This window comes from Pelecanus crispus, chromosome 8 (assembly GCF_030463565.1).
Source record: "Pelecanus crispus isolate bPelCri1 chromosome 8, bPelCri1.pri, whole genome shotgun sequence".
NCBI classification, from domain to species: domain Eukaryota; kingdom Metazoa; phylum Chordata; class Aves; order Pelecaniformes; family Pelecanidae; genus Pelecanus; species Pelecanus crispus.
Genome location: NC_134650.1, coordinates 22,454,023 through 22,475,016, shown reverse-complemented (window position 1 = coordinate 22,475,016; position 20,994 = coordinate 22,454,023). Strand labels below are relative to the sequence as shown.

General features: G+C 48.8%; 2 protein-coding genes across 3 annotated transcripts in view; one reads left to right on the top strand and one right to left on the bottom strand.

Moving 5' to 3' along the window:
• NRG2 (neuregulin 2) overlaps positions 1 to 9,461 on the top strand; it is a 181,483-nt gene extending 172,022 nt beyond the window's left edge. The window contains exons 8-12 of the mRNA XM_075715376.1: positions 1,897 to 1,999; positions 2,930 to 3,053; positions 4,345 to 4,472; positions 7,133 to 7,357; positions 8,801 to 9,461. Of these exons, the coding sequence (XP_075571491.1) occupies positions 1,897 to 1,999; positions 2,930 to 3,053; positions 4,345 to 4,472; positions 7,133 to 7,357; positions 8,801 to 9,461 (1,241 nt within the window). The remainder of the gene's footprint in view (positions 1 to 1,896; positions 2,000 to 2,929; positions 3,054 to 4,344; positions 4,473 to 7,132; positions 7,358 to 8,800) is intronic.
• A 7,135-nt stretch (positions 9,462 to 16,596) lies between these two features.
• Positions 16,597 to 20,994, bottom strand: part of PSD2 (pleckstrin and Sec7 domain containing 2) — a 50,226-nt gene continuing 45,828 nt past the window's right edge. For both annotated transcript variants that reach the window (XM_075714992.1, XM_075714993.1), the window contains 4 exons: positions 20,291 to 20,448; positions 19,620 to 19,764; positions 18,391 to 18,534; positions 16,597 to 16,803 (listed from right to left, as the gene is read on the bottom strand). In XM_075714992.1, the coding sequence (XP_075571107.1) occupies positions 16,597 to 16,803; positions 18,391 to 18,534; positions 19,620 to 19,764; positions 20,291 to 20,448 (654 nt within the window). The remainder of the gene's footprint in view (positions 16,804 to 18,390; positions 18,535 to 19,619; positions 19,765 to 20,290; positions 20,449 to 20,994) is intronic.

Sequence of the window (20,994 nt, the reverse complement as noted above, 5' to 3'; positions counted from 1 at the left end):
TCCAGGTCCCAAAGGTGTGCAAGAGCAAGAAAACTTGTCTGCCATGGTTGCTGATGCCTGGAATAGCACATCTATGCAAGGGAAACACGTCCTTGAAGGAGGTGTTTCACCCCAGAGTCAGTTCTTTCCCCATGCCAGCTCCACCTGGTTCTCAGCTGCCCACCTCTCTAGTGAACAGTGGGACATTGCTTTCCTGGCAACTCCACTGGCACTCTGAGCACCTCATGAAGCCAAAGGCCAGTGCACAAACAAAATGCATGGAAATGTATTTATTTAAACTGTAGCTTTGCAGCACAAGCATGAAGCAAGCTCTGCTGATTATGTTTTGCATCTTCATGCCGGGGCTGTCGTTCTCAGCCCTTGTTTAGCAAATCTTTCTTCACTCCCATCCTGAGAGTTAGAAAGAGACTTTTTTTTTTTTTAAACACTTTTTTTGCTTCCAAAAATACTTTTTCCTTCCTAAAATGGCAAGCTGAAATTGGTCTAAATATTCAATTATCTGGAATGTTTCACTGCTTCCCCCTTTTTTGCTAAAGTCTAGTCCCAGGGGTTTCTGGGACCAGACCTGTTTCTCTTCCGGTTTTGTATTTCATTGTTTGGTGGCACTGGGGATATCATATAGTCCATTCAAGGTATTTAGTGTAGCATGATGAACGATGCTGAGCACAGCAACCATGGCATGAGTTTTATTGCCTAATCTATATGAAAAAAATATTTCAATTAATATTAAAGAAGGCACAAACCCCAATAACTTTAACACATAGTATGGGGGCATGAGGACATCGATCATAGATGCTGAACTAAAATGCTCGTGGCAGCTGTGCACTGAATCCTTCTGTCAGTCATCCAGCTGGAGAACCAGATTGCCTCTGCTGATCTCAGTGGAGATTGCTGGGTGTGGCGAAGAAGAGCATCTGCTCTGATTTAGCCACAGAGGAAGAGGTCTCCTTGCTGTGTGATTGCTGCCTAGGTGTAGTTCAGTTACACTGCAAGTGACATCCTAGCATTTCCTTGGAGCTTTGATTAATGTGAATGAATTACCTCACTTCCAGCATGGTCTGGGTTTTGATGCGACTGACTTTTCTGGTTTGAAAGGTGGTCCATAACAAATGGTGATATTTGAGAGAAGCAGCAGCATGCTGCTTGAATTTTGTGTGTGCATCTGAGTTACCTGGTGCAATGGAATTAATCGCTTCCTAGGGTTTCATTAAAAGTCCATAACTGTAATTGGTTACTGTATTTCAATTACTCCACTCCCTTTTCTTTGTCTAACACGCTATCACTTTTCCATCCTCATTGTGCTTTTTGACTGGTTTAGGATGTCCCTTTCAGCACCTACATGCTTTGGGGCCTGTTGCTCGGTGGTTTCTAGCACACTGCTGAGCTCCAGGGCATGCAGCCGCTGCAAGGAAAAGGCATTCTGAGTCCGTCAGAGCAGAGAGCCTGTGATGAGAGCATCACAGGGCATGCGTGTATGTGGTGAGTGGGGGATGCTCGGGGACTTCCTTGGTAGGCTACTAAGTTATCGAGAAGGGGGGATCTGCTGGAAGGGAGAGGGGAGTCATGGGGCTTTTTGAGATTAGCCACCAAGTTATGCTGTGGGAAAAGAAGAGAAAGCAAGAAGTGTGTTTGAGTGCAGAAGGGGTGAGTTACTGAGCGAGACAGGGCAAAGGTGCAGAGAGACAAAAGGAGTGAAGGTCTCTTGAGGGTTGAGTAAAGTTGGGCCAGCTGGTCTCAGGTTTGGGTCAGCTATTAGAGATGGGCAGTGGATTGGCAGGAGGTCTGACCAAGCCCTGTTCTCCATCTTACCCACACACAGTGCTGGTTCCTGTGCAGCCAGATGCATCCCTGGTGCTGGAGCCCATTTGTAACTGGTTTCTTTCTCTCCATTTGCAGAAGCAGAAGAGCTCTACCAGAAGAGAGTTTTAACCATCACGGGAATCTGTGTTGCCTTGCTTGTGGTGGGCATCGTCTGTGTGGTAGCTTACTGTAAAACCAAGTGAGTATGGCTAGTTAACAGACAATAACTAGCCAGAGGTTACTGAGTGGTAGTGTTCGTGCTTCATGCCTTCATGCTCTTCACCCAAATGCTATTTTGAGGAGATGCTGTGCTGTGGTCCAGGAAGGTCTCATGAAGGAGGCCAGTGAAGCCATCTACCAGGCTGTGCCTGAGTAGGATGTTTTCCTGGGACCATTTGTTTATCCCCTGAATCAGCATCATTTCGCCCAGCCAGGTGATGCTGTGTTACAGGGAAAAGCTAGCCCCCAAGCCAGCAGCTCATCTCCTGACAGCAGAAATACATTGGGCTGTTGTGCAGGAACAGTGGGCTCAGCTATGCATATTTCAGGGACTTTCAGCGCAATCTTGATGGAACAAGAGGCTTGGGGACCTCTTTTATGGTCAGCCTTCCATGCCTGGACAGCACTGTTTTCCCTACTTAGCCTGCACCTCACCTCAGTTCAGGGTGCCCCTGGGACACAGCGGGTCTTGGGGAGTGGATGCCCTGCCAGGGGCATGGGTAGGCTTTGCCACTTTGTGCTTAATGCAGGATAGGTCAAGCTCCTTGCCAACAAGGCCAAGCCAGGACCTGCTTCCCTTTTTCCTTATCCCCACTTTTCTCCTCTGCTCCCAGCACCATGTTGCCCCTGGCTGCACTGCATTGTGCTGGGCCTTGTCTTGCAAAAGAGGACCCTGGACCCAGCTTCACAAATTGCCCATGATGAGAAGTGTTCACCTTTTTTTGAAAAAGTAGCAGAAATGTTGAATGCCTTGTTTCTTCTTGTTTGCAGCTTTCCACAAACACCATTGAAACATCAAGTGTGTCTCAGACTTGCCTTCTCTATCATCTGAGTCCCGCAGGTGTCTCTGGGGGCAGAAAGCCCCATGAGATAAGTCTTCCTAATAGATTTTTTCCTTTCTGTTTTAAAGGAAACAAAGAAAACAAATGCATAATCATTTACGTCAGAACATGTGCCCTGCCCATCAGAACAGGAGCCTTGCGAACGGGCCAAGCCATCCACGTTTGGATCCTGAGGAAATCCAAATGGCCGATGTAAGACCTTTTGTCTCCATCTAGTTAGTATTTTAACTCCATGTTAGTATTTTCCACCAGGGATTTGACATGGATGTGTTTGCTTACACACCTGTGTGCATGTGTGTGAGGAGCAAGACGCTAACAAACTTGAACAAAAAGATGAGATTCCACATAGAAACATTTCCAAAACCAACACCTGAAGGGAAATATGGTTTTACTTTGAAGAACAGGATAATATTAGGGCACTTGGGACAGGCTTGTTTTGATGAATCGAGTGTGATCCTGTTTCCTCTGAGAGATGTTCCTGATGTTTCCTGTTTATTAAGCTTATCCCATCAAGCCACACTTTGTGGCATGACAAATGCAATCAGCGTGGCAGTGGCTGAAGCCACTGCATTGACCATGTCATGCTGAAGCATGTCGTGGTGATCTGGTCAGCACTGCATGAGCCCACCTGCCCGTACCAAGAGTTGTGTCCTGGGCAAGGTGAGATGTCCTGGTGGGGTGCCAGTGTCATGCCAATAAGAACAATCTAAGAATTTAGGACCCGATCCAGAAGGATGGTTCAGCCACTCTCATGGGTTCAGTCACATGAGATTCCCATCAAACCCCGTGAACTCAATAGGACTGTCAACATGCTTAAGTGCCTTGCTGGACCAAGGCATTAAAAGGGGTCAGAAAAAGGGAGGGGGGAGGCAGAGACAAATGAAAAGAAGTACTGATGGAAATGAGTACACTTAACCAGTTACAAACTGCTGGGTCACCCTTTGGATGTTAAAATTTAGCTAGGCTGAATCCCAGCTGTGAAGGAAGAGGGAAAGGGAATTTCTAAGAACCACAGCCCTCTGGCCCCAAAGTACTGACTCCCCCAGAGAGCTTAGTGTCCCTGTGGAAAGCAGTGCTTCTTGTTAGATGAAGGAATATCTCAGCATAAATATTTTAATTACACTTGTATCTCTGGCAGATCTCATGTGGTTGTCTTTTTGCCAGTAGTCTGTTGGGTGTATAACATCCTGTGAGCAGAGACGTTTTTCTGCTCAGTAGCTACACATGGTATCACTGTCCTCTGGGGAACCCCTTGGCTCTTCATACCCTTCTTCAGTCCCTGTGCCATGGCCTTTTTCCAGTGTTCAAAGTGCAGGGGCAGAGAAGAGCCTCCAGCCTCCTTGTCTCTTTCTGTGGGGTGCAGAGCTGCTGAGTTCACTCAGTCCTCATCTGATTTCACCAGAAATAATCAAGCCAGCCAAATTTGGCTGTGGCAGCATTGGCAAGCTGGTGGCTGATCTGTATGATTCTTCATATTTTACAGTATATTTCTAAGAATGTTTCTGCCACTGAACATGTGATCCGAAGGGAAACAGAGACGACCTTTTCAGGAAGTCACTCCTGCTCCCCATCTCATCACTGCTCCACAGCCACTCCAACATCCAGCCAGAGGTAATGTATACCATTTTGCCCTGAACTTTCTCCTGCTGTTTGCCTTAGGATGCTATGAGATTCAAAACCAGTAAAAGGTTTTTCCTTTCACCACCCTGTCTGTTTTTACTTGATATTTAGCACTAGACTGGCACACAGGCCATGTCAACACTGCAGGTTTTTGCTGGCACAGCCAGTTAGTGAGAGGTGTGCAAAGGTGTGATCCTTGACCTGCAGCAAGGTGCCAGCAGGAACCTGCAGCACTGACATAGCTGGAAACTAGCACGAAATGAAGCTGTGCTTTCATGCTTTTCACAGACAGGAACAGGAGGATGCACCTAGGAAAGGTTTTGCAAGTTGTGTTTGCAACCACACTGGACACTGGCAATAATTCATTAAGCATGCACAGGTTATTTGTTTCATGCTTGATATGTTTAGAATGTATTTGCCTTGTGGAAGGCACAGTACACGAAATATCACAAAACGTTTTGGCCAGTTCCTCAAAGTTAGGGTCTGACTTGGGAGACAGTTTTTCACCAGAAAAAAACACGTGTGCAATTCATCACAGTCCAGAAAGTTGCATTAGAATCTCAGCCTCTGAGGTGGTGGCATCTCTTTCACTGGAAGTCTTTCTGAAGCTCTCAGGAAAACTGGGACTAGCAGGGAAGTACCAATAATTCTTTCTAAGCATGATGAGGCATAATTTTTTTTACATTTTGAAATAGCCATCAGAGGGAAGAGCAGCATGGCTTCGAAGCTGAAGTTCTCACGGTTTTTGAGAGCATTTAAATTGTAGATGGAGCTTCCTTATTTTTATGATGTCCAGAAAAGACCTTCAAATGGTCTAGAGGAAGTCCTGTGCTGTTTTGAGTTTGGATGTTCAGGGTCTTCCTCTTACATGGCTCTTGCACTTCTTCCAATAAGTGACGGTGTTTCCCTAAGAGAGCACTTGCCTTCGAAAAGTGACTGCAAGGTGCAGGGGGGGCATATCTACAGCCTCTCAATGAAATATAGATCACATTGCATTGACTTTATAAAGCAAAAGATGTCCTGGCTTATTTACTTCATCAGCCCAATGTGTTTGTCTCCATTCATCCACGAAGCAATGAATCCTTTCGGCTAATGCTCAAAGATGGCTCCTGGCAGGTTTCTTCAGGGTTCAGGCATTCATCAGGGATGAGCAAGTACTCTCAGTGTACAATGCATCAGATCAACTTTAGATATTGTACTTAGGTTTTCAGGTGAATTCCTCCCCAGACTCCTCTGGCTAAACCTTCAACAACTAGAGAGGGAGCCAAGAAAGACTTGCTGGTCTGGAAATTACTGCCTTTGTCCGGGGAAATCCTATCCCTGGTGAGCTAGACAGTGTGTTTTCCCTTTTTTTTTTTTTTTAATTTGTACGCTGCAGTCCAACCTTGGCTAGATGTGCGCAAGCTTGAGCCAGGCGCACAGAGGCTCCTGTGCCTGCAGAGCTGCACCTTGCTGGCCTTCCATGCTCACTTCAAAGTCCTGGGACCCCAGGGCCATCTCTGGGCACCTCCTGAAGATGCAAATGTGTGTCTGGAGGGCAGTATTAACACATGAGAGCTGTGGGGAGGCACCTACCTTGCGTGGCCTTTGGTCCTGGCTACCTGCCACCTAATGTTCCTGAGTCAAGTGCAGTGAGCAGGTGTTTCTTGAAGTCATGCCAGAAGCAAACCACTGGCATAATCAGGCTCCATTTTACTCAATCAGTGCCTCTGATGAGGACACCATTTGAAATTACAAATGAGTGTAGTGGTTGCAGCTGAGCATGTGCCTGAAGCCATCAATAATTAACAAGTTCTTGGGAAGTCTTAATGAGGCCTGTTCTTCTCTGCAAACCCCCACCCAAAATCCTCTGCCAGCAGAGCTCCATCTGGTGCAGTTTGGGAGTTCAGAACTGTTGCTCTAATGGATCACGTATTTCTGCTATGGAGACGGGTCAGCCTGGTGGCTGGGGCATAGGCGGGACCCCAGTGTACACACGGCCCCATGCATCCCCACTGAGTCCTTGCAGGATGTCTTCTTTGCACGAAGACTAGAGCAGGTGGAGTTCCAAGTGCTCAGCAAGGTCTAACCAACATATCATAGTTTTGTCTAGCACCTTGAAAGTGTTTTGCTGTCAAAATCTTTTGTAAGCCAGTGGAAAGTGAACATCTAGATCTACCTTTGGTATGCTTTGCTGCTGATGAAATAATTTTGACTGTTGGTTTTTTTTTTTTCCTGGCTCCTTTCTGGTAGCATTTCTGAAGGGGCTGTCACTTGGCAATGCAGACGGCACATTTGAAGATCCTTTTTGGACTTGCCTTGGCACAGCCAGTGCATTGCTCCACACCCAGTATGCTTCGCAAGCACAAAGCAGAATTGCCCTGGCCTCCCTCCAGAGGCTGTCCCGTCCTGTCCCTAGCCATCAGGAGGTGGTGTGATAAATACCCAGTATGCACTCGTTTGCCTTTCTTTACCCTCTCATCACATATCCAAGAAGTAGCAAAGAAAGGCAAATCAAAGGCAGGGTTGGGCATCCCTGGCCAGATGTATCCTAGTGAGAGAAAGGGGACATCAGTGCAGAGCAGACTGTGAGCTGTGCCTGCATGCAGCTCTTCAGAGAAGACCTTGGTGGGGATCCCTTGCTCACTGTCCATATGGGGTTTGGTCCACAGACATGAAAGCCACACCTGGAGCTTGGAGCGGACGGAGAGCCTGACTTCAGATTCCCAGTCTGGGATAATGCTATCCTCAGTGGGAACCAGTAAATGCAACAGCCCTGCATGCGTGGAGGCACGGGCTCGCCGTGGGGCTGCCTTCTGCATCGAGGACTCACGGAGGCCCATGACACAGTATCGTGACTCGGTGGATTCTCTGCGGGACTCACCGCACAGCGAGAGGTCAGACCCCACTGCTTGGTGCCACCCCAGCGCAGCAGAGGCAAACTGTGTCCTCTGTGCCAGACACAAAAATGTTTGCCTCTGCCCAGCCCTAGAGCAGCAGTCCTGTGGTAGCACTGGAGAAACTCCAATTCTGGTCCTACCAGAGGAAGCCACTACCTCAGGAGGTCACTCTGGTAGGGGCAGCAGCAAGCACTGCACCCTGCTCACCTGGTGGCAACATACATTTGGAGCACAGGGATGAGAGGAGCAGAAAATACCTGGCTGTAGTCACCAACTGGTGAAGAAAAACTGGCTGACAGGACACCCTGGGCAGCTTGGTGGGCTGGCAGCTCAAGCAGGGTCTGGCCCTCAGGTATATGGGGACAAGATGTGCATCAGTGTAGTCCTGGATGGCCTGGTGAGCAGGGGTGCTGTATGTAGGCACAGCCTTGGGACAGGTCTCTCTATGACCCAGCCTTCCGGGGAACACAACTGCAGAGCTGAGACACCATCAGCCAGTGAGAGGCAGCAACAGTCATTGTTTTCCCAGGTCTGGTTGTTCATGGTGCAGAAGCACATCTTCACCCTTGCTCCAGCCCTTTGTGGGTAGTCATGGGCAACCCAGGGTGGCCATGTGGACGCTTACCCTTCAAGGCAGTGGGACTTGTCCACGGGGCAGAGGAGAAAGGCAGCATCTCCTGCTTTCTCATTCCTGTCCCTGGTCCATTCAGGCAGGCTGAGCCAGCTTGTACAGACATCTCATACTTCACAAGACACACGGGTAAAAGGTTCTGGATGAGCCAGGGAGCCTCGGCAGCCTGAAATTAGCAGAGACACCAACTGGCACTATCGAGAGGAAGTGAAATCTGCTCCTTAGAAAGATGTGATGCCAAAGGAAGTACTGTTTGGAGAGAGGCTAGACCAGACCTGAGTTGCCACACTGATGTTGTCACTAGAGTAGATGAAAGCAGTAAATCCCTTTTTGAGACACAAGATTTTTGCTAAGTCAGAGGAAGCAATGCCCAGGCTTTCCCCATCTGTGGCCTAAGCAGGGGGAGGGCATTTCAGGGACCTTCCTCAGAGACAAGCCTGGCAGCTCCAGAGGGAACAGAAAGCAGATGGCAGGCAGATGAGAGGCCAGGAAGTCTTGACTCAGCCTGCTGCAAGATGCTGCAAGGTTTGCAGCAATGCAGGGTGGGAATTGCACAGAGTCCCTCAGGAGAGGCAGTCCTGGGACGCATGGTGCATGGTGCCCAAGCACGCACCAAAGCCAGCAGCTCATCCTCCCTCTGCACAGTGGTGCAAGGTCCCTCTGCCTGGTTCCCCAGGACATGCCGAGCTCCAGGACCAGGTGCACTGGAGGTCTCATGGGTGCCCGCACCAGGTGTTCAGCAGAGCGTGGGCGCAGCTCAAGGTTTTTGGGGTTGTTCGGTGTCCAAATGGAGGTGTTGCTTCTTTCAGGTACGTATCGGCTCTGACCACACCAGCACGCCTGTCACCTGTCGACTTCCACTACTCAATGGCCACGCAGGTGCCCACCTTCGAGATCACCTCCCCCAACTCTGCGCATGCCGTGTCCCTGCCGCCGGCAGCCCCCATCAGCTTCCGGGTGGAGGAACAGCAGCCCCTCCTGCGGCGCTACCAGCTCCCCTTCCAGGACACACAGAGGTATGACAGCTACTACCAAAGGAAGACCTACCTAAACGACAGCATGGGGAGCCTGCCCTCCAGCCCCTTCCGCATCACGGAGGACGATGAGTACGAGACAACGCAGGAGTACGTCACAGCACTAGAGCAGCCAAAGAAAACAGCCAGCAGCAACAGGCGGTGGAAAAAATCCAAACTGAACGGGCACGTCCCTCACAGAGCCAGAGCCGTCCGGGACTCCTTCTCCTTGAGCAGCGCCTCTTACAGCGAGTCTGACGAGGAGCTGGTGGCCGAGAGCACCCCCTTCCTAAGCACTCAGAACAATGAGGCGGCGGCGCACACAGAGTCGCCCCCGCTCCACCGGCCGGGCGACAGCCGGACTCACTACTCCTGCAGCAGACACAGCGCTCACGGGGAGAGCGGGCGCAGCAGCCTGGCGCACACGACGCCTAAACCGGACCCGGCTCCTCTCTAGGCACCTCCCAGACTTGCGCGCCTGCAGACGTAACCTGCGTGGAGGAGGCCGAGGAGGGAGACAAGACAAAACAAAAAATAAATATTTTTATTTTATATAAAAGAGGGGAAAAATATAACAAATAAAATGTTTTATTTTCATTTTAGCAAAGTTGTCTTACAATAGCTAATGGCAATGACTTTTTTATAGGGAATCTCTATTTATATGTAATGTCTTGATTTACAGCTTCCAAGAAAAAAAAAGTAAAAAAAAAAAAAAGAAGAAAAGAAAAGAAACAATAAAGTTAAAAAAAGTGGGCCAATTTTTGACTACTTAAAAATAGAAAACAAAACTATCGTGGTGCCTTTTGCTGTATGCTAGTGCTGGGATTCATGCCGAGGATTTTGTTTCAGTAGCATTTTTAAGATCATAGATTTTTGTCTGGCAGACAACCTGTCACAAGGGCGCTCTTCCATCAGAAGAAAACAGCCTTGCCACTTTACCCTGTACCCTGCTATTAATGATCTTATTCTTTAAGGTATCATTTAAACACACATCAAGGACATGAGTGGGAGCATTTCCATTATCATGTCTAATGGGGATCTGTCTTGCCCTGTAAGATACTTGTCTTTTCGCTTACATCAGGAGAAAAAGAAACCCAACAGCACCATACTGAAATGCAGAAATAATGTTTCTTTTGCCACACCGGTAGGAAGAGAAAATGAAATTGCACAGCAGCCCTTACAATATAGCTCTCAACCTTTGGCCATTTCATCTGTGGGTCTGAAGTTGGGTTGGCACAGCGTTGTAGTCAAACGAGGCAGACACCTGTATGAAATAATACCCCATTACGTATGGTTGAATCCAGTTCACTGAAGCCAGTCCTGGCAGGCAGAGAGCACTGCATGGTGGTCCCAACAGGGCGTCCTCCATTCAGCTGTGGCGCCCCATGGCTGTATTGCCATACCAGTGCTGTGCTGGCCGCGGCAACCCCTTGACTGAGTGATGTAGCTGCGGTGCGGCGTTGGCCATGGCACTGCATGCCATGGTGCCATAGGGCTGGCAGGGCTGTGCCATCCTGCGTGTCGTGCTCGGCCGCGGTTCAGGTGGTGCTGGGAGGACACCCAGAGGGTGGCTCTGCTGCACAGCACAGCTGCAGCTTGCCCTGGACGCCATGCCGGGCAGCTGCCAGCCGTGCTGCCCCAGGGTTTGGCAGGAGCCCGAGCACTTTTGGCCCTGCTTGTTGCCCTTGCTTTGGCCAGGAAGGGCCCTGCATGGGGCAGCCCAGTGGGTGGATTCTTCTGTACCACCATGCTGTATGTTGTAAAGACAGTTGTTACCACCACGTCTTGCCATCGATGATGGATGTTGTGTTTCTGAACTTGAAGCAGCTCTGGCCATTGGCTCTGTGGTGCAAAGAGACAGTCCTGCGTGTCCAGGTGGCAGAGCATCCCCCATGGAAGTGCCCCTCTCTCCTCAGTTCTCTGCAGCAAACCTGTTTACATTGTAGCCTGACTTTTTTCTTTTTATATTTTTACTTCTGCATGTCCTTTGCATTTCAGATACTGTAGATTGGATGCATGGTCAAGCTGTGACTGAGAAGATAATACAACAATTGACAGTGTATTTCATTTAACTTTTAGCAATAAAGTAACTAAACCCTCTATTCCTCACCCATGATGGGGTCAGATAGAAAACTCTGCTAATTTGTCATAAGATGATTGTCAAAGTTTGCTCTGGATTGTCTGAATGTCAGAACTCTTGACTGTTTAACACTTGAACATTTTTTATATTAGAAATAAAATATGAAATAACAAGCTGTGGGCTGCATTAATCTCAGACAATCTGAGGGGCAAATGGGGAGCTGTGACAGGTACCATACACAGAATCACAGACTGGCTGAGGTTGGAAAAGACTTCTGGAGGTCATCTGGTCCAACTCCCCTGCTCAACCAGCTCGCCCAGAGCCAGTTGCCCAGGACTATGCCCAGTCAGGTTTTGAATATCTCCAGGGATGGTGACACCACAACCTCTCTGGGCAACCTCTGCCAGTGCTTGGTCACCCTCAAAGCAATAAAGTGTCTTCTTGTGTTCAGACTGAGTTTTAATTTGTGCCCATTGCCTCTTGTCCTGTCACTGGACACTGCTGAGAAGAGTCTGGCTCCCTCTTCTTCATTGCCTCCCATCAGGTATTCATACACGCGGATAAGGTCACTCTGAGCCTTCTCTTCTCCAGGCTGAACAGTCCCAGCTCTCTCAGCCTCTCCTCATGTGAATGATGCTCTGGCTCTGTAAACATCTTTATAGCTGTAGAGACCCAGAGGTGGGTGTTTTTCTACCTGGCATGGACATATGATGTTCACTGCAGTGCTCAGGAGTGGAGGCTCACTGAGGTGAGTGGATGCTACCCACATGTCTCCGGAGGGGATGCCATTCCTTCTCTACCTGCAAACCAGGAGATCCCTCTTCACCCCACCTGTGGAAGCTTTCTGTTGTGCCAAGAAAGGCCAAGATGCATGGCACATGCTTCACATGCTGGCGCTGATTTCAGTGACTTTTGCAGTAGAGTGAAGATGTGGTGGGTCCAGTTCTGCAAGTGTTGTGCTGCCAAGCAACATCTGCCCACTCACAACACAGGTCCCTTCTTCAGCTCTTCCATGGCAGGTCTGTGTCTCTGGCTAGCCCTCATGTAGGGGAATCACTGAGAATATGGTGTATTCACAGGAAGCATAGTTCCTGAGGTTGCACCCATGACTCAGTCCAGCTCAGATGCCACACCTTGTTCCTGCTCAGTGAGATGAATAGATGCCCAAAAGTCCCAGCTGAACTGACCTAGTAGGAGAGGGATCTGCTACACACTGCTCTGAGTCAACCTCATAGGAATGCACAGAGCCATAAAAGAAGTCCCTGGTCCTCACAGTGATGCCCAGGCTAAAGGCCAGGCTAAGCACATCCACAGCCTGGGCTGCTTCTGCTCCAACACTGCCAGGATGCCCACTGCCTTGGGGCTGACCTGACTGGGTCACAGGCCACCCCTAATATCCATCGCACGTGCTGTGGGGACTCCAGCCAGACCAGAGGGCTCAACACTTCACCCTGAATAAAGGCATCTCAACACTGATTTCCCAAAAGGTTAAAGGCTAAAGGATCCTGCCCTCCTACCACAGGGCCCATGTGACCCAACAGCAATGTGCAAAGGACTGGGGATAAAGGCGGTAGGGTCGAATCCTGATTGGGTGACATTTGCCATGTAACCTTTGGACACACCATGTCCCACTTCTGCGCAGCCCCAAGCCTTGCTGGATGAAAGCAGCAGTACTGTGCATCTCTCCACCCTCCTGTTACTCTTGGGACAGGCTGTGACTCCTCATTGCCTTTGGTCACCCAACTTATCTCCTCCAGCAGCTCCTGGAGTGTGGTGAGATGGACAGGAATGGGAAGAGAGCACCTGATCCCCTGGAAGGGACATGTGTGGGAGGTCACCAAGGGTGAGGATCCCTGGGGAAACCAGACACATAGAAGAGTAGCTGTGTTCCCAAAGCGACCCCATCTCCCTGCCTGGCTCTCCTCAGCATCTGTGAGGTCTGTTCATGAAGAAGTCCACATGGGGCTGGCACAACAGTATCTGCATTGCAAGAAGGCTGCAGCTCTTGGGCCTCCTGCTGCTGCACTCCTGGCTGGGGTGCAGAGCAGTGGTGTGGCCAAACCTTGAGGTGTGCTTGGTGCAGCTGATCCACACCAGGCATCATCATCACAGTCTACTCTCTAGGTCCCTTGGAAAGGAGCTGCAGGTTTTCCCAGCGCAGCCCATGCAGGGGGATGTTTTACTGCTCCTTGGTTTGCAGGGATCTGTGATGCTCTACATCTGCTGAGACACCACTAGCTCTGAGCCATGGCAGCCTCATGATTTTTTGTGGTGATTTCTTGTTCAACATGCCCCTTAAGTCCCATAATTGTGTTCTATATTTGGAGGCAGTTACACTACTTCAATTTTCTCTCCAATTGCCTCTGAAGAAAGCCTGTATCTCTCTCCTTTTTCCCTGGCTGGTTTATTTTTAGACCCCTCATTTCCACCCATGTGTATTCCTAGGGTTTGGCTGTAAATATTTTACAGCAATTTTCAAAGCCTCCTGCCAGCTCTGCTCTGCATATACGATATATTTGCTGCCCTTCCCACAGGGGAGGGAATTGCTCCACTGACACAGATGGGTTAACACAAGAAGGAGAGGAACATTGGATCCTGGCTTTGGGGTTGCAAACCCTTCCCCCCAAAAAAGTTCCTCTAAAATGAATTTGGTGTCAGGTTGTGTCCAGGAGAAGGGGCCTGGCAGGAAGGTTAGGCTAAACCAGTACCATCAGGGGATGCTATCTGAGACCTGGAGCTGCCGTGCTGCCTGCTGAAGGACCTGGCACAGGCTGGGACTGTGCCAGAAAATGTATTTGGGTACCTCCAGGAGGAGAAAAAGATGGGGCTGCTTAATTCCTCTGAGATGCTGCTCTTCCCTCTTAGTGGTGGGTGGCTGAGTCCTGTACCTCCAGGGAGGGAAAGAGGGAGAAAAAAAACCATTTTCTTCTTGGTCACAAGCTGAGGCTGTGGGTTGGTCAAACAAGGCATTTTTTGATGTTCTCAGCACCCTCTTGTACGTAAGATGCTCACCACATCTGTACATGCATATGCACCCAGATCAGTACTTGCACATCAAGGCAAACTGCTGGTTGTCACTAAGTGCAAGTTTAACCTTCTTAGCTGTCTTGCCAAGGGCTGTTTAATGCCAGCTGCCACCCCTTTCCATATCCATTGGGTGGTGAGTCTCATGGCTCTAAGGCCCTTTCCTGGTGCCCAGAGGAGACTGCAATATCCTGCTTTTCTCTGCAAGTTACTCCCAACTGAGCATGGCAGAATGACACCTTCATGGGGGACTCAGCTGCTCTTGGTGGCTTCTTCAAACACACTGGAGACATCACTGCCTGCTGGAGGGGATGGTCAGAAAGGATAGTCTGAGGTACAAAATATTACCTGGAATTTTGGAGAGCAGGAGTCAGGCCTGGCTTTCCCCCAGCCTTCCACTGTGTGAGTCTGGGCACCAGATGCTTCATGTGAGTAGCAGCATCTTGGCAGTCTTCAGTGCATGAGATGTCTGTATTGTACTTGACACAGCAAAGCACATGATACCTTGGAGAAACAGCCATGACACTCTATGAACCCATGGGCTTCTCCAGGAAAAGTTCCCAGAAAATCTCCAGCCACCAATGAAGACATTGGTATCTTTCTCCTCCCATAAACCTCTAGGCTGCATGTGGACAGACAGACTTGGGATACACCATACAGAGGGAAGAGTTACCTGAGTGTGTTCCCAAAGCAGCCCATCTGTCCACACCTGCTCCATGGGCAAGCCATCCATTCAAAGCCCACACAGGCCAGTGTTTTCAGCACCAAGGAGGATGGTGGGCTGGTACCCCACTCATGGAAAGGCATTGTGATTTTCTGGTGCTGTCTGTCCATAGGAACCTGGCTTTCATGTGGCAGGTACTGGTGGAGATCTGTGTCAGCCTGGCCATCTAGTGCCATAAAGTCTGGGACCAATCCAGCACACGGTAGAACTGTACTTCATTCCAATTCTCTTTACTAACAGATTCAGCTTTATTGTTAATCTTTTTTTACATGATTCTTAGTGCATCATTTCAAATAAGCTATCAAACTGTACAAAGAAACAGAGATAAAAGAAGAGGTGACAAAGTTGGGCAGAGGTTTTTAGTGTCATGAACCATCATGGAAAACAGTAGTCCATAGGCTCTCAAATGTTGAAGGTCCAAATAAATCTTATTTTGTGTATTTAAAAAATGATGCAAAATATAAACAATAAATGACTATAATTAGCAGCTACAAGATCCTTCAAAACTGGAACTTGATTACTGTGAATGCACCTAGGGGAAAGAAGCAATCTGAGCTAAAGGTCCAAACCAAACAGTGAAATAAATAAATAAAGTGTGGGAGGACAGTCGTGGCATTGAAATGCAGAGGAATCACTTCTAACACAACAGTAAATCATTGGACCACAGACAGCAGAAAGGAACAGAAACACAATTCCCCGCTTAAAAGAGTATAGCATGTGCATTGGAAAATGGAGGAAGTACAACATTGATGGGCAGGTGGAATCACTCCTGCACACAAAGGTTCAGCTGGATCTGAAGCATGGCTCCAGTTGTGCCTTGAACCCGAAGTGGCAGATGCCATGAGTGCTAAATAAGCAGCCACTTGGCCAGTTTGTCTGAACAAGCAGGAACAGGAGAGCAATGTTTCACAGCAAAGCCAGGCGGGATTTCCATTCAAGTAAAAAAAAGGAGGGGTGGGGGTGAAGATACATAGGCTACTGCATTTTTTAAAACATCCTGGTGGGCTGGTCAGACCCTCCATGGTCCCTAGTGTCTTCCCCAAGCAGCTTGCCTTCACTTGGACACTGAGGTTAAAAACCCACATTAAAGTTTCCTTATATATATATTTATTTATATATATTCATATGTGTGTATATATATATAAAAACGATAAGGTGACAGAGGGCACTTCAGGCCTCTCCTGCCATGGGCAGATGACATTACCACATGCTGTGCTGAAGATACCTCTCGCTTGGTCAGTGACTAGCTCATGACACCTGTCCTATCACGAAGTACTGAACGGTGCTCCTCTCAGGAGAAGGACATGCTCCCTGCCACTCTGTGCCCTTCTCTGGGAGTGCTGGTGGTGCCACAGACCATCATCTCGACTGAGTTTCCTGTGCTGCCAGGAACTGTGGACATGAACTGGTAGGGACTCCAGGGACAGAAGGAGGAGGAGAGAGAGGGCTGGTGGAGAAAAGAGCAACCTGGCCCTTGGAGAACCAGCATATCCCTTTGTTGTGCAGACTGCGGTAGTAGGGAAAGAAAAGCCACTGGTGCTGTTGGGGATGAAGAAGAAATGGAGCGTCTATGACGCTAAAACGGCAGAGTGTTACCAGAGAGTGTCAACTAAAGCTTCTTTGATTTCTTTCACTAGAGCAATCACCGTGTCATACATGTCTACGGTTTTGCTTATATAATTTCCTAGGCAAAATTGTGCTCATCAATCTAGTCCAGGAGTGCAGAGCATCACCGGTTCATCTCCCATGTGCATGCCTTCCTTGTTAAGTGTTCTGCTCTAAAATGTCCTTTTCCACCTTACAGCTGATGGACATGTGCCCTTGGCTCAATGAAGGGCTTGAATGTGTCTTCCGCAAAGCAATGTTGTCAGCTTCCACCTTGAAGAAACTGGTTTCAATTCTCTCTAGGTCATCTGTCCCGACTTTTATCTTCATGCACAGCAGGTTGATGTATGTCTCGTAGCGGCTCTTCTGCAGGGAAAAAGGGAACAGAGAGCCTGGGAACAGGGACAGACCATGGCGTGTGTGGAAAGCAGAGGCAATGCCACCTGCTACTGCAGGAAAACCCATCCTATATTGTCAGAATCCCACTAATCACACCCAACAAGTACTGTTTAACTTGTTTAACAGTTTAACTGTTTAACAGCACAATGCCTGGTCTATGCAAAACCTGCAAAGACTGATCAACCCATCGTTGAAAGGATTGAGGAGAAAGGGGAGGGTTGTGCAAGACTAGTTGCTCGTATGGGTCTTGACTGCCACTCATTGTATAAGGTGGATACTGGAGGCAAAACCGGACCAACAGATCTGCTCCTTCCTGACTTAGGAGTTCCCCTTGATTGATTCAAACACTTCTGCTTGCCATTGTTTCCATCCAGTGATTCACTTGTTACTGCAGAGTTGTGCCCGCATTTCTCCTCACAGAGTACAGCATAAAGGGAGGCATTGCCTCTCTGCCTGGCACCTTTATTCCAAGGCTAGATGGGACCACTTTTTATGGACTTGTGTAATACTCGTCCTTTCCCCTAACATCTCAGAGGCAGCCTATACTTGCTTTTTTGTCAGCACAGAGAAACAAGCACATCTCATAAGACAGACGAGATGAATTATGCTCTGGAAGTGCCAACTTCTTGCAGACTGAAAAGGCAGCCTAGAGAAAATGCTCAGATGGAGACTTCTCTGCAGGCATCCAGAACAAGATGTCTGGAAAACAGGAGGCAGCAGCAAGCAACTATTTGAAGGGTTGGTACAAAGACAAGGCAACCAGCAGCCCGGAACTGTGGCTTTGGAGAGTCAGGCTGGACATTACACAAAAGGGTGGTGCAATGCTGGTATGTGGGAGGTGGGACATTTCCATCCTTGGAGATTTCTGAGACTCAACCACAAAATGACACAGTCAGCCTGGGCTAATACTGTGAATAATCCAAGCTCCTGCTGGAAGCAGGACTAGAGGCCTCCAGCAGTTCCTTCCCACTGACACCTATGTGACAGGAACCACACCTTCTGCTCAACTCTCACTGGAATAAAATATCCCATTTCTCCCACAATTAAATGCTTCTTAGACTTTGCAGAGAGTTTAAACTTAGCTACATGCATCCTCAAAAAGTCTGTAATCAGCTGTAAAGCTGGTTTTGGCTTTACTTACAGAAACAGTTGCAGCAAAACAAGATTAATTCTCCCAGGGATTCCCTTAGCTTTTTATTAATGTTGCTGGAAAAGACTGATGCACACTGAGAACTGAACCACCTTCTTACTTGGGACATGAGGAAATGTCAAGTTTTGGCACAGTAAAGGAAGATTTTATTTCTCTCATCAGTTTTCCCCTCCTCTGGTTAGAAATCACAGAGGGGAGGAAATGTCTGTTATTTCTTTTTTTCTAGCTTTAGTGCAAAACAGTGAGGCTTGTTGCTGCCCCAAGACACCCATCCAGCTTGTGATCCCTCATCCTTCTCTCTCCTTTCACGCTCTCCCAGGCTCACAGCATCCATTCCGGAGTTCTTAGGTCTCCTCAATCAGCCAAGGTATCATTTATTACAGAAAAGATGAAAGTTCCTTTACCTCAAATATTAGGTAATGTTCTTTGAGTCTGTATTCCTCAGCCTCTTTTGACTTGAGGCTCTTCTCTACAGGATGTAATTTATGCTCTGCTAATTCATCTGCAATCTGCTTCATTTTATTTTCATGAGACTTCAGCTGTTCCTCCTGCCGAGAGAAGCATGTCAGGTATTAAAACATAGGAGTGCAACACCCAAGTGCACCGCCTGCCTGTTGATGTGGGATCTGTCTCTGCAAGGACATAAGCTTAACTACTGTGCTGGAGCCAAAGTTGTGCAGTACATTTGCAAATTCATCTGATAAGGAGCAGCTGAAACACAGGTATTTGAATAAGATCAAAACTCATGTATCGCAAGTGCCAAGAGCAAATTTCTCTGGCACCTGGGCTTCTTTAGCATCATAAACACGAAATGCTCTGCATTCTTTAAAAGCCAGGCAGAAACAGCAGTGTCCCCCCCCAGAAACAGCTGCTCATCCTGCTCTTTTTTGAGATTAAAGTACCCTCCCCATCTGGGCCGTGAGAAAGGTGACATCAGGCCACATCTGGTTCAGCAGATAGGAGCTGTGTCTCTGCCCTGAGATTTCAGGCTGTCCTCCCCTTTTCTGGGCGCCAGTGGCAGTGTGTCCCTACTTTTTGGAGGAGCTAAGGCATGTTAGGCTTTCCCTGGACAGTGAAAACAAAAGCTACTCTTTAGATGGCAGCTGCCTATTGCTCTTGGTTAACTAAGCCTTAGGCAGCCATGGTCTGGTGCACCATGCCCCCTTGCTTCCAGAAAACCTACCCCACTGAGTGGGACTCAGAGTCCCCCTTTGTGGCTTTTCGGCTTGTGAAACAACAGCGTGCCACCTCCAAGTGCTATGTTGTAAAATAAACCAGGGCTGTAGCCAGCTGTTGGGCTCAGTAGCACCAGCTGTTTTCAAGTCTGGCAACAGAAAGGTGCTGGGATGTGATGGGCAAAGAGCAATAAACAAGCCAGAATCAACAGCTGTACAGGCAGGTGTGTGTGCATAGGGTTGCTTTATAGCCACTACAAAGGAAGCATTGGCCAGACACTGGGATTTGCCACCATCTGTCCAAGTCGCCCACTCCACTCCCCTGTTCCTGCCCTGAGCACCTGAAACTGTCTATCAGGCAGGCGCTGGGGGAGCTTCAGACAGGCTCAGCCTGACCTGCGTGCTGAAGGGCTGGCTGAGCACTGGGCACCCCTCCCTTGCCCCTTCTCTCACATTACCTGGCACAGCTTGGTCATGGATGAAGGCAGGAGCGGACGGCAGAACTTCTTCATGGAGCAGATTGCAGCTGGGAAGGCTGGGGCAGAGAAAATGGCAGCAACAAGGTTGATTCGCAGAATCCAGGAGAGCATTTCTTCCTTACTTCTGTTATGCAGGAGGGGAGAAGAGAGGGGGTGTCTGTAAATGCTCCTGACCCAGGACCAGCCAGCTCAGAACAGACATGGAGCCACCTGCTCTCAGGAGAGGCATCAGTGGCCTTGCTTTGAAGCCATCTCTGTGCCACCCTGGGTTGTGAACAGAGGAAGACACTGGCTAATTGGCTCCTCTACAGTGCCCTAATGATTTCAGGGCTGTTGTCTGCCTGTTGAAGTCCTGGCAGTCCTGTCTTCCTCATCAGCTCTGATTGCATTCCCTGAGGAGCTGGGGAGAGGTAGCATGGTGGCAAGGGCCAAGGATATCCTGCTCTTTGGAGAGTAGGAGCCACACGACAGAGGTCCTACAGAGCAGGGTGGACACCTCATTTGTGTCATTCAGCCCTCCTGCTCAGTGTCTTCATCCCCCCAGACTTGTCCCCTAATGCATGTGTTGATCTGGCCAGGTTGGAGGGAGTCTGGCAGTGGCTGGAGGTCAGGCTGCCAGTCCAGGCTCTGTGGGAAGAGCTGGTACTTACGGGGCCTGGAAGAGGAAGACTCTCCAGTCAGCTGTCTTCAGCTTGAGCACATTGGACTTCTTGCTGTAGTCAGAGGCTTTTGTGGCTAAGGCGTGGTGCACACGGATGGCGTTTTTCAGATCTACTTCAGAGAGGTCTTTGTCAGGTTTGTATTCATCCTGTGAAGAGGAACGTTAATTGGATAATGACAACACTAACATTTGCAGGCTACTTCAATGAACCTGCTTGTCTCTCTGTGCTATAATCACAGAGTGCCGAGACCAGGAAAAGCACTCCTTTGTACAGTAAATGCTAGGAGCTGATAATGATAATAATTAACATCTGGCAACTTCTTCCATCATTAAGTTCTGGGAAGATGTGAAGAAGGAGATGAAAGTTTTAAACATAATTATCAATAGTTATCTCTAACATGGCACACGCCTGAGGCTTTGGGGGAAGGCACAAGACAGAGCCACGTTTCTGCAGAGCTTCACCCACAGTGCAGAGCTCAAGCTGGGATTCAACTCCCAGTCGTCGGCAGGTATCAGCGAGCACCTGCCCTGGTGCTGCAGCTTTGTGTGGCTGAGGATCTGGGTTTGGGTTTTGCATGTCTCAGGCAGCCCTGGAACAGCAGCATTCCTGCAGCCAGTGCACTTCCATGCAGGTGTGGGGCTTGCTGGGCAGTTGCCAGACTGAGCATGGCCCACCTGAACCATGCTTGGTCC